This window comes from Paramormyrops kingsleyae, chromosome 8 (genome assembly GCF_048594095.1).
Source record: "Paramormyrops kingsleyae isolate MSU_618 chromosome 8, PKINGS_0.4, whole genome shotgun sequence".
Taxonomy (NCBI): domain Eukaryota; kingdom Metazoa; phylum Chordata; class Actinopteri; order Osteoglossiformes; family Mormyridae; genus Paramormyrops; species Paramormyrops kingsleyae.
This window is the reverse complement of record NC_132804.1, coordinates 980370-993351: the sequence shown is the minus strand read 5'-3', so window position 1 is coordinate 993351 and position 12982 is coordinate 980370. Positions and strand designations below refer to the sequence as shown.

The window sequence follows — 12982 nt, the reverse complement described above, 5'->3', positions numbered from 1 at the left end:
TGCAGCGAAGGAGCCACCTGGGAAATGGGGAAACACCCTGCAAAACTCTGCAATGGGGAGCAGGGGTCTGTGCTTCCTGGGACGCAACCTCCATTTGTGTCCCTGCCATCATCCTGCGGATCTGCCCCTGTTCTCTGTGCTGTTGTCCTAATAACTGGGGGGGGGGGGGGGGGACCAAAATCCTTTTCATGTCACAAGTACAGCCCCCATCTCAGTGGTCTCAGCCTGTTGCAAGCCTCTGAAAGCCATCAGCAGGATGCATCAGCAAATACTGTATATCGACCAAAGCATGCTTTAGTCAAAACACATTTGTCTGCTCCAGAGTCCATTAATCATTCCCAGGCTGCTGTAACAGGAAATCTGATTGAATGACTGGAAAGTCAATAGCCTCTCAAACCCCCCCCCCCCCCCACCACCTTTTTTTCCTCTTCTGAGGTGTGATAACAGTGGGTGGTTTCCAACAAAACTTCCATCAAGCACATTACATTAAGCCGCCTAGTTTTTTTCCATGCAGCAACGTCTGTCAGGCTGGAGCATTCAGGAATGAATCGGGACAATTTATGGATATGAAGCCTGTAAACATGCATTCAGTCAGGAGAAAAATTTCAGCCAGTAAGATCCTCTTAGCATTGATATGTGCAGTTTGACACTAGCATCTTGCACGACATGTTTTATATTTTCCGTTTCAATGTTTTATTGGCTCAGTGGCTCAGTGGGCAGCATTATTGCCTCACACCTCCAGGAATTGTGGTTCTAACGTCCTGCTCTGTCTGTGTAGAGGTTGCATGTTCTGCCAGTATCACTCGGGCTTCCTCCTGAAGACCAAAGGCATGTTGGCTGAGTGTATTGGTGTCTCTCTGTTTTCGATTGTGTATTTGTATGCCGTGTTCTCATTCCGGCATCTGTCATGGCATGGCATGGTGTGGGCAGGAATGAAGGTCGATCCACTGGCACCTTCGAGACATAAAGGAGTTTATTAAAGAAACCGAACACACTGGGGAAAATTACAAAACAAAAGAACCACAAGGGGTCAGAACTAAACAAGGTTAAACACTTCTAAGGGAACCGGGTAACACAGGGAACAGAACTTGGGAACACAGTACAGCACCTAATGCAGTGACTAAGTAAAGAACTGAACAAATGCAGGAACTTAAATACATAGTAAAAGCCAGGGCAAACAAAGGTGTAAAACATTATCTAATCAACCAATCAAGGAGGGTACAGGAACAATGAGCAACAGATGAAACTACTAACATTAACAAGCACACAGAAATTGAGAAAAAAACTGAAGCAAAACTGAAAACTAAGAAACAAAGCAAACACTAGGATAACAATACTAGGAAAGACTATAACCATCAGAATACACATGAATAATAAACACAGCACACACTGGGATAAACCAAAACAGGCGAACACGACTGTACAATAAGAAGACAAGATAGAAAATATCAAACACTAGGGAACAGAAAACTATCAGATACAAATAACTCAGGAGGCTGGACAGCCTCAAACCCATGACCTGAAGGTTATAGCCTCTGTGCCACACACTCAACCCACTGAGCTATGCAGCAGTTCAGAGAAAAAGAAGCATATAAGGGTTTTCAGAAAGGGGGTGAAAAGGCGGGATGGCCAGTGACACCTACTGGCCAAAACTGCTCACCCTGCTGCCTGTGACGTCTCTCCTGTATGCTCTACTGCTGTGCCACTGTTCATCGTGCCATCAGCAGCAGCATCAGCACCTGTCTGTCATCACCTGCCTGTCGCCTGTTTTGAAACTCAAATGTTAAAATTGGGACAATGTGAACTAGGACTTTGCCATCTTGTTCATTTGACTTCCACTGTTGCGCCCTAGAGGATGGGCTCCCCCTTTGAGTCTGGTTCCTCCTAAGGTTTCTTCTCTCTAGGGAGTTTTTCCTTGCCACTGTCACATCTGGCTTACTCACTGGGGGCTTTGAATTGGTTTGAATTGAATTGAATTGAATTGAATTTTACCCAAAGCAAAACTTGTACACAACAAAAAATGACGACAAGAGCCACCATATGCCTTTTTAGCATCTGCTGTCTCCTACTATTCACAAGCCCTCGGGGAGCCGTTTTCCTCACATTGCCTGAACCAGCTTTTACTGAGCAGGACTGCCAAGGGACTCCAAAGAGTGTTTCTTGAAGCTTTTAAAGCAACAACCACTCTGCAGGCTGTGTGGGGCAGAGAAGTGGCCCCCACCCTTTGCATCAGAGAAACCCATCTCTTGCACACCTCCTCCTTGGTCTGTTTGAAACGGACATGACGACCGCCACTCCCAGTCTTGATGAGAGAGGACATGTCGACCGCTGCTCTCAGTCATGGTGAGAGCGGACATGACGACCGCTGCTCTCAGTCATGATGAGAGAGGACATGTCGACCGCTGCTCTCAGTCATGATGAGAGAGGACATGACGACCGCCACTCCCCGTCTATGTGACAGTGGACATGACGACAACCGTTCCTAATCATGGTGAGAGCGGATATGACGACCGTCGCTCCCAGTCATGGTGAGAGTGGACATGACGACCGCCACTCCCACTGAGGTCGCCGACAGTGTCACTGGGTACACCAATAAATTAAAATGACAAAAGTGTCCTAATGCCTTCATTATGAGCAATGGGGCATATATACATATCCTCAGCGGAGCCCAGCTCACCTGCCGCAATGAGACCATCCTCAGCGGAGCCCAGCTCACCTGCCGCAATGAGACCATCCTCAGCGGAGCCCAGCTCACCTGCCGCAATGAGACCATCCTCAGCGGAGCCCAGCTCACCTGCCGCAATGAGACCATCCTCAGCGGAGCCCAGCTCACCTGCCGCAATGAGACCATCCTCAGCGGAGCCCAGCTCACCTGCCACTGCCTGACCCCCTGCCTCTGCTGCTCCTCTGCTCCCTTAGGTGTCTAAACTCCGGACACATTCATGAACTGAGCTCCTTTAGTTACACAGCCTTTTAATGATGTCATTTGCATGGCTTTTCATTTAAGCTCTTAAAATTCCAGAGTGATTCCCCATTGTAATTGGGGTGATAATATTAAAAATGGTGGAGTCATTAAAGATGTTTTTTTGTCTTATTGTAGTTTTTCTAGCAGTGTTACACCTATAATGAGAAGATGTACGTGATGTTGTAACTTGCTATAATTTATAAATTTAACAGATCATACAGTAAGTGTTTTTTTTATCATCTATCACATCACTTCATGGTTTGGAGGTCATTCCTATAGACTGCTCTTTAAAAACTGAGAGCAGTCAGTCCAGCAGTTTGGGATCTAAAATCTAAAAGTACTGTAGGATTTATGAGCACGAGCACGAGCACAAGCGTGGGCGGATCAAGCCAATATCTGTTTCACTATTACAAAATAGTGCAAATAAAGGCCGTCCCACAAGTTCTCTGGGTGTGGAATGTCTGTAAATCCTGGGTCTGTAACGTCAGACAGGTCAAACGCGTTTTTCTTCAGAAGCCAGGATGCATGTGGGCCCTTACAGTGTGACATGCATATTTCTCTGTGAGTTAGTCACAGACTATACCTTCAGTCTATGCAGATAGCCAGACACACCTTTCCCTGGAAGACTGACAGAATCAGGTAAATCATTATAAGAAACTTTTATCGAATTTCATATACAGTGGTCATTGTGTGATGTGATGTAAAATTGTATTATATTGTATTATAATTGTACAAAATACAATACAAATTGTACAATACAAAAGAAATTCTTAAAATTATTTTACATAAAATTCCTCAAGCCTGTAGTGGATATACAGTATGGAAAATAGATAGATGGATTGATATATCATAAAAATCATTGATGTAAAATATTATTTTGTATATTTTATATGATTTTCAAAAAAATTACTTGAACAGTATAACTAAGCCCATACAATTCAGCTCTAATATTTTTAAATTACAATGGTACCTTGGAACAGTAACTTAATTCGTTACAGAAGGCTGGTCAAGTTGCAATTTCGTTGAGGTCTAAGTCGAATTTCCTCATAAGAAATTATGTAATTCAATCTGTTTCAGACCCCCAAATGATTGCCTATTTAAATCTAATGATAAAAAGCATAAAAATAAATATAAAACTAATACACACATGAAAAAGCACACAAGCAATGAACATAAAATAAATGACCATTTATGAGCACTTCACCTGTATTGAAGTCAGCTGTTGCCATACTGGCAGTTATTAGTAATATTTTGAGGGTTATTGCTTGGAAGGGGAGACGTGTCTTGTTCCATACGAGTTTTAGCAGGTGTGTTTTGTTTTGCTGTGTTCCGAGCTTGTGGTTGAGTTGCAGTTAGATGTGTCTTGACTCACTCGTTCAAAGGCGAATTGGTAGAGTTGAACGCGTCTCAACCCGTATAACTTTTAGCAGGAAAGGTCGGGTTCCGAGATTTCGATCAGGGTACAAGTCGAAAAAAATAATTAATTTTGAAAAATGACTTGTGTTACTTATAAACTCCATCATTAATGTATAATGCATCCATCCATCCTTATATCTTCCACCCAGCAGGTTCCCTGCCATCCTGTACTGTTCTAATCATGATTTCTCTCCATCACAGGTCATAGAGAGCTATCGAGGATGAGGTGCAGATGTAAGACACTGAATCACTTAAAACAACGTCCCTTTGTTGCTTCACTTTTGTGTTTTGGTGTGCATTCTCCGCTGTGTCTTTGCTTAACTTTTGCAGATCCTCTCCGTTGTGGACTTTGTCTGATCGTTGTACTCCTCATGTGGTATGCTGTGTCCAACAACTTACTTATAAAACCTGAAGTCACATCGCAAGATAAAGTGACCTCACAAGGTAGGTTAGGTAGATTTGTACCAGATTATACAAACTATTGACTTCAGTTCCGTCCTTTGCTTGAAATGGGGATTCTAGGGATCACATTTCTAATGGAAAATACTCGTTCTTTCTATAATGTTTGTGTTTTGTTTTTGTTTTCTGTGGCTACCAAAAGATGCAAGTAGGTGTTCACCCAGCCATGACTATGATTCGCTTGGTTAAATGTGTGTTGCGGTCTTGAACTTATATCTGAGGTTGAACAATTTGGCTTCCTAATCATCAAATGTTCTTCTTTGGTGTTTTTTGAATTTGCTTTCTTTAGTGCTTTTGAAAAAAGCAGTAGAAAGTACAGGGTCAATGCATGCGATGTGCATCTCAGTGCCTGAGGGAGACTAACACAGACTAAGACTCGAGAACTTGGAAAAACTGAAAATATGACTGAGAAATATCTGCATGCCCTTTCACAGTATAACAAAAGAGGCTAATGGAGCTCCAAATGTGAAATTGGTATATTTTCGTATAATTAAATAACCTGTCATACCAGAATATGTTGGAAAAGTGCATTACTGATTAATTTTATTTGATTAAAGAGATTCTTCATAGTCTGTTGCATTTGGTCAAGCAGTGTTTATCTTTACTTGTGAAATATATCAAAAAGAATAATGACTAGGTTAATTATATTATGCTAATTTAAAAGCAAAGTGCAGTACTGTTTCATCACTAGCAATAATTAATGAAGGCCCATCTTTTATTTATCATCATATTATGAGTAAAGTATAAAGAATTTAATTAGTTCGAGTTCTAATGGCAAATTGATTCAATATTCAATTCAATTTTGCCCAAATTTGTAAACAATAGAGGCGTTATCTTGCATATTCTGATTGGTTCCTTTATTTTCTGCTGGTTCATAGTTGCTTGTTGACAGTTCTTTAAAGCTTCCATGTAGGCTGATGACAGAAAGCCTTCCTGTCAGAGGAACGCTGTGACACGTATGTTTCTGTGTGCCACCAGCTTCATCTCACAACCCTAAGTGTCCGCCACAAGACACATGCAGCGCCAACCAGTTCGCGTTTTACCTCAAGACCGGAGCCGCCAACGCCATTGGGCCCAAAATCTGTTTTGATGGAAAGGTGTAAGTTCCATCTGGTAATAGTAGTTCAGCAGTTTCAGACACTGGGTGTTTTTAGTAAATATATTTGTACAATTGCAACCGAGGGCACTGTCACCTCACAGCTGAGTTTGAGTCCCACGCTGATGTTGGGGTGCTCTCTTCTCATGTGTGTATTACAGTGTGTGTGTTCCTTGTTTTGGATTGGCATCGGTGACTACTGCTTCATTCCATGTGTTCCATGAGAACATGATAACTACACACACACACACACACAGACACACACACACACACAATCCTGGAGGTTAGGAACAGCTGTGAAACCCACTGTCACCCAAGGATGGGGTGTCAGGTAAACATGGATAACAAGGATAAGATCTTGTGCTTTCAACATTTGCATATAATGTCAGTACTTTTGTCATCTAAACTTCTCGTACAGAGGAAATCACACTAACAGACTGCAGATTGGTGGAGTCCAAGGGCATGTGCATATTGCAGTGAGCCCAGTAGGTGGAAGTCCAAATACAGTTGGGCTTACTGATGGTCCCTTTGACCTGCTCAGTGAGACTGAACCAAAACCAAATATCATACAATTATTGTTTTAAATCTATATAAATTCTAAAGTGAATAAGCATTTTTATTTGTGATACAGTATAAAACGCCTTATCACAAGCAGGAATTAAACAGCAGAATAATGTAAACTGTTATTGTTAATTAATTATACTGTAATAGTCACTGACGACTGTCGTTTTTCCACTCTAAGGGCTTCTTGGCTTTAGAGACGGACTGGTTGTATGTGTGTGTGTGTGTGTGTGTGTGTGTATTATATGTGTATATATCACCGATTTTCTCCTCCAGGGTCATGAGTGGTGTTCACAACAATATTGGACATGGACTGAACATTGCAGTTATAGATGGTTAGTTACTTTACTTTCTTAATCTTATTACATTATTATAAAGACAATAAACCTTTAAGTTTTTATCGATGTGATAAAGTATGATTCTAGAAGGTACTTTATACCGATGTTAATAACAAAGAATTATCTTATCTCTATGGATCGGAAATCAGGACATAAAGTCAAGTAAAGTCTGTCAAAATTCAAAATTGGTTACATTCTGAATATAGTGTGGTACCAATCAGAAACAAGCACATCACATTAAATAGCATCTGTTTCATTCATTTCTTGTTTCACTATATGATCATCAAATGCATTTTGTTTTGGTTGCCAGCTGAAAGTGGGAAGATTGAGAAGACCAATTTTTTCAACATGTACTCTGGACGTAAGCTACCTTGTATATGAAGCAACTTCTGAGTAATGCTCCCTGTGAGATAGAGTACACTCTCTGTGCAATGGAGTACACTCTCTGTGCAATGGAGTACACTCTCTGTACAATGGAGTGCACTCTCTGTGCAATGGAGTACACTCTCTGTGCAATGGGGTACACTCTCTGTACAATGGAGTACACTCTGTGCAATGGAGTGCACTCCCGATGAAATAGAGTACACTGCCTTCAGGATTATTTCACAAAATATAGCTCTAGTTTATTTTTTTTATTTCTTGTTAATTTTCTTCTGAAAACCGAGTAAATCTCAGCAAGTTCATTTATTTCAGCTGAAATTAGCTATATTTGTGATATTATGAGTATTAAGAAACCTTCAGTAACCATTATAAATCCAATTGACTGTGTCTATGTTTTGCTTATTTTAGAATCAGAGGATCTATTGCAGTTTCTTGTAGAAATAAAACCTGGGATGATTGTCCTGGTTGCCTCTTTTGATGACTCAGCAACAAAGTAAGTGATTACCATGAAAAATCGACAAATAAACTTGTTTACCTTGACAGTGACAGAGTGTCGCTTCCGCATTCCTACAGTACTTACACATCACAAGGTGAACAATGATTATAGTTACAAAATGCAGTCAGGCAGCATTACATTCAATAATTACATTCTTTATAAATCTATTTGTGGATGAAACACACGGCCAGAGAAACTGTTCATTAGACTTCCTAATCTATAGCTGGATTTTAGACCAAAATTTCTGTGTAATTTACATTTTAAAAGATGAATTAAAGAAATGGCAGAAGAGACAACAATGTGTCAATGATTAATGTATCTATGTTTGCATGTATGTACTGTAAGTTTTTGGGGGGTTTTTGAAGACTGCAATGCAAGTTCATGTACATGCTTTTCCCGATGGTGGAGTCACAACTTATTTGTCTTGAGATAACAAGTTGTTTTCCTAAGATCGCAAAATATTCTTCTTGTGATCTTGACATAGCAAAAGGTGTTGTCTGCTCCATGTGAAAGTCTCAGCATCAGCATACAAGACAATGGTGTCGAATAAACTCCCCATCAAATAAAGTCCCTAACTCTATAACGGAGGTTAACAATCAATCTTATTCAAAATGTCAAAATGTATTGTTTCTGTCCATTACTTTTATAAACTCTCTAACGAGTAGTGATCATTACTTAGCAGTCTATAGTTAGTTATGTCCTCTCATTTATGAATCAAAAGTTAGAATCCCAGGGAAAAAATCCACTGTGAAAGTTCACAGTAAAACTGTGAAATTTTCAGTTAAACCTTAATTATACGTAATTCTACTATAAACTTTACAGTTCGATTATAAACGTTTCATATTTCATGTTTCTGCTTGTGACATTCATGATCAAAGTGAAATATTATGTGTTGGTCCATGATGTTGTATCACCAATTAAATTACTAATCCCATCACGAGATCAAGCAGGGAAATAAGTCGTGATCTCAAGATAAGATCTCAAGAAAACAAAAGTTGAGAAAATTAGCTTGTGAACTTGAGATAACGGAAAGAAAAAAAAGATGTTGTGTGTTCTCCCTGGACTTACGTAAATTAGCGATAAAAAGCGAATGACATAATCTTTTTCATTGAAGGATTTATCATTTTCTTCTTGTTTTCCGACTTTATCAAGTGGTATAAATCAATGGCATAATGTCTGATGTTTTTAACAGGGAGAGATACTTTAAAAAAAAATCTGTGAAGCTAGCAAGTCACAACTTTATATTTTGCCAATTCTGGTTTGGACCCCCACAATACATTCTGCTGACACTGGGTGAAGGTGGGGGTTCCGGAAGGTGTTGCAGTTGGCTAGGAATGTCGTAAAGATTGACCTGTCAATCGCATTCTTGCAATAGGACAACATCATTTCCATAAAGCAGGATTTTAACTTGATGATGATGTCAAGTCTTAAACCAGAAACGACTTGCACTTCTGGTCTGGACACATACCCAAAGCCTGTGATAATGCTTGAATAGATAGACAGGACAAACCAGTTAAGGAAACAGGCTAGGATGGTAAAGTTCAGCTTCAAGTGAATGAGAACTATGAACACATTCCAGGTTTAACTTTCAGTTTATTGAATAAGTGAATGCAGCACATTTAAATTCATGGAACAGGAGAGAAAAAAGAAAAGATATAGACATACGAGAGCATTTTGTACACTTTCATGAATATAAGTACAGATGTTCCTCAATTTACGATGGGGTTATGTTCTAATGAACCAACTGTAAGCTGAAAATATCATAAGCCGAATATGAAAATGCTGTGATAGATAAATAACTATACAATATGTTGTTAAACACTGTATAAGATTTTTACACTTTCGGTCGCAGCAGAGACTAGAAGCGTGACTGTATAGACACTGCCATCAACCGGCATCAGTATGAAGTATGGAACAGCACATCGCTAGCTCGAGAATAGATCAAAATCCAAAATTTGAAATAGGTTAATATTTTCAGGTTCCGCAACGTGATCGAAGTTTTCACCTGTCACATCAATGCGCAGATCCACACTACGTATCATCCATATCATGACGCAATGTAAAATTGTTCCAATTTAATACAAGAACCTAACAATCGGTCAGTGACAATGAGTAAGTGGGAAACGACTCATTCAGAAATGTGGCCTGATAATATTAACCTATTTTAAAGATATTTTGCACGTTTAATAACGAGGTCCAGTGACAACTTTTCCACACTATTGGAAATTGCTATTGGAAATTTTGATTTTTTCACCGCATCCTATTGAACAAGAATGTGGCTGATTTTTACAATGTTGTCGAAGTTCTGAAGCAATAGATCTGATATCTGAGGCAATATTATGCTAAAAATAAAATTATATGCTAAAACGTTTTTGGAGTAAAGTACATCATTGATTTAAAGAACATGCATTTTTTATGGGTGCAACTCAATAGTTAGGTATATAAATTAAGTATTTTGGCATTACCCAGAATCACATTAATGCGTAGCTTTGAAGTTTATAATTAGAAGATTTTAATTAGTTGCAGTAGGCTCACCACCATAGCCTGGCATAAAGGCTGTGTTTGGGGGGGGGGGGGGTGTGTGTGTGTGGTCCAGGTATACCTTACCTTGTGGGGACCAAATATCCCCACATCGTGATGAATGCCCGTTTTCTTTTTTTACCTTATGGGGACCAGTTTCATGGTACCCATATGGGAAAACTCTATTTTATAAAAATCCGTGACTGCAATGAAAAAACTAAAAATGCAAAAACTCTTTTATTTTGTTTGGTTACTTATGGTTATGGTTACGGCTGGCTAGGGGTTAAGGTTGCCATAGTTAGCATTAGCATTTTCCCCATAGAAATGAATGAGTGGTCCCCAAAAAGATATGATTATATGACTGTGTGTGTGTGTGTTTTTCACAAAAATTTTACTTTTGTTGTACAACCCCAAATCAGAAAAAGTTGGGACAGTGTGTAAAATGTGAATAAAAAAATAAAGCAGTGATTTACAAATTTCCCTTAACTCTTTCTTCAATGCCTAAACGTCTTTTAAGTGTTGTTAAAAGACAGGGGAACTGTACAAAGTGGTAAATTCTGTACTGTCCCAACTTTTTTTGGAATGTGTTGCAAGCCTGAATGGCAAGAATGGATATTTATTTTTTTACAAATCAAATGATGTTGACAAAAAAAAAACATGAATTATCTTGTGTTCATACTGTCTGCAATGAAATAAAAGTAATTTGTAAATTACTGCTTTATTTTTTTATTCACATTTTCCACACTGTCCCAACTTTTTCTGATTTGGGGTGTAATTCATGTTTTATTGATATCTTTACCTTCTCTACTTCACTGACGTTTCCCCCAAATCTTTTCTTTTTTCATTGGCTTTTCAGAATGACAGACAATATCCGGGAGATTTTTGCCAAGATGGGCAGCACGCTCATCAAATCCCTGTCTTTCAGGGATACTTGGGTTTTTGCAGGAGCCACTGGAATAGAGCACACAAGCACATTTGAGAAGGTAAGCCTGAGAGAGCTTCAGGAATGAGTAAGCAGCTGCAGAGCTTATTGGCACTCTAATCATGCCACTCAAACAGTCTCTACACTAAATATCATAGAAACACAATCCCGATATAGGTGATGCTAAAATAACATGTTCTGATAATGAGGCAGCTAGTTACAGCCCCTCTGACTACTCAATAGCTATTTTCGTCATAGAAACATCTGGGGGAGAGTGGGGGCTGAAGTGCCCCACATGTTCTTCAATCAGCACATGTTATAGGCATTAGGTACATTTGCATATTTAAATTAGCACATAGCACCTATGAATGTTTTTTTGATGAATGATTAAATATTGATGTGTCATGGAAGATGGATAGCATGAAAGCTAGTAGTGAGCAAGTATTTGTATCATCTTAAAAAGTAGATATTGAAGGTACCCGCAGCAAACACCATGAAGCTTTTCACATTTGCTGCTAAATGTATAGACTATTGGCATCACATTTTTTTCATTAAATAGCAATAAGTTGGATTAAGGCTAGAGCTACAGTAGCTAAATATGAAATTGCTGTGTAATGGTTAATTGTTATTGAGATAAAATATAAAACTTTTATAGCCCTGTCAGTGATACTTGATGACTGACAAACATATCATGTAATAGCATAGCAAAAACAGAATACCTCAGTGTTTACACAATTGATACATATTAAATACTAGAGCTCACCTTTCTGCTGAAATTGCAGCTTGTGTATTCTAACAGTTAAAAAGGCAATTCTTGTTTTATTACCAGTACTATTACTGAATTTGCTCTGCTGATGTTGTTCAACATTTTATTTTTACAGATGGTGAAAAATGACAAAGCAACTAACACTTATGATGGCTGGCCTGAAATAGCAGATTTGGGAGGGTGTTTTCCAAGAAAACTTTATTAGTCGTTTGAGTTTTCAGCACAAAATCTTGCCTCCATCACTGGCATTTTTGCAATATTACTGATATGGCATTTGGGCAACACTGGTAATCGCTGTACAATCTCAGATTCATGAAAATAAGCATTATAATGTTTTCATATTGTTCAATGTTACAATGTTTGTTTTTTTAAAAATACAATATTATGTTTACATTAAGTATTCCGTTAGCTGTTTTGTTATGTAAAGGAGTGCAAAAATATAATTATGTCCTGTTTCATATGTGCCTCATCTTCCTTTGTTAGTTATTCTTCTTATTATGAGATTTGTTATTTGATGTTATTTTGTGAAAAATTGATATTATTCCCTCATAATGAGTATCCAGGGGTATAGCTAGTTATCCCATCCCCCCCTTACTTTATAAAATGCCCCAGCTGTGCCCACATCGCAGGTATATCCATGTCCCTTCTGCGCCTCTGAAGCCAGCATATCCCTGTCTGTACCGCACACCCGCTGCCAGTGCATCCATGCCCTTACTGTACCCCACTGACAGCGTATCCGTGCCCCTACCGCTCCCCCGCTGCCAGTGCATCCATGCCCTTACTGTACCCCACTGACAGCGTATCCGTGCCCCTACCGCTCCCCCGCTGCCAGTGCATCCATGCCCTTACTGTACCCCACTGACAGCGTATCCGTGCCCCTACCGCTCCCCCGCTGCCAGTGCATCCATGCCCTTACTGTACCCCACTGACAGCGTATCCGTGCCCCTACCGCGCCCCCGCTGCCAGTGCATCCATGCCCTTACTGTACCCCACTGACAGCGTATCCGTGCCCCTACCGCGCCCCCGCTGCCAGTGCATCCATGCCCTTACTGTACCCCACTG

The 12982-nt window shown here is 39.6% G+C and overlaps 1 protein-coding gene across 1 annotated transcript; it reads left to right on the top strand.

Moving 5' to 3' along the window:
- Window positions 1–3453: 3453 nt before the first annotated feature.
- On the top strand, window positions 3454–12378 carry LOC111834533 (FAM3 metabolism regulating signaling molecule D). The gene is made up of 9 exons (XM_023793935.1): window positions 3454–3604; window positions 4583–4615; window positions 4712–4825; window positions 5819–5939; window positions 6774–6832; window positions 7146–7196; window positions 7625–7709; window positions 11089–11215; window positions 12036–12378. The coding sequence occupies exons 2-9, from the start codon at window positions 4603–4605 to the stop codon at window positions 12123–12125; spliced, it is 660 nt and encodes a 219-aa protein (XP_023649703.1). The 5' UTR covers window positions 3454–3604; window positions 4583–4602; the 3' UTR covers window positions 12126–12378.
- Window positions 12379–12982: the final 604 nt, after the last annotated feature.

Excerpts from the sequence above, each read along its gene's own strand:
- LOC111834533 (XM_023793935.1), top strand. Across the intron at positions 5,940-6,773 it reads ATCTGTTTTGATGGAAAGGT|GGTCATGAGTGGTGTTCACA; the intron begins GTAAGTTCCATC and ends TTTCTCCTCCAG. Across the intron at positions 7,710-11,088 it reads TTTGATGACTCAGCAACAAA|AATGACAGACAATATCCGGG; the intron begins GTAAGTGATTAC and ends TTGGCTTTTCAG.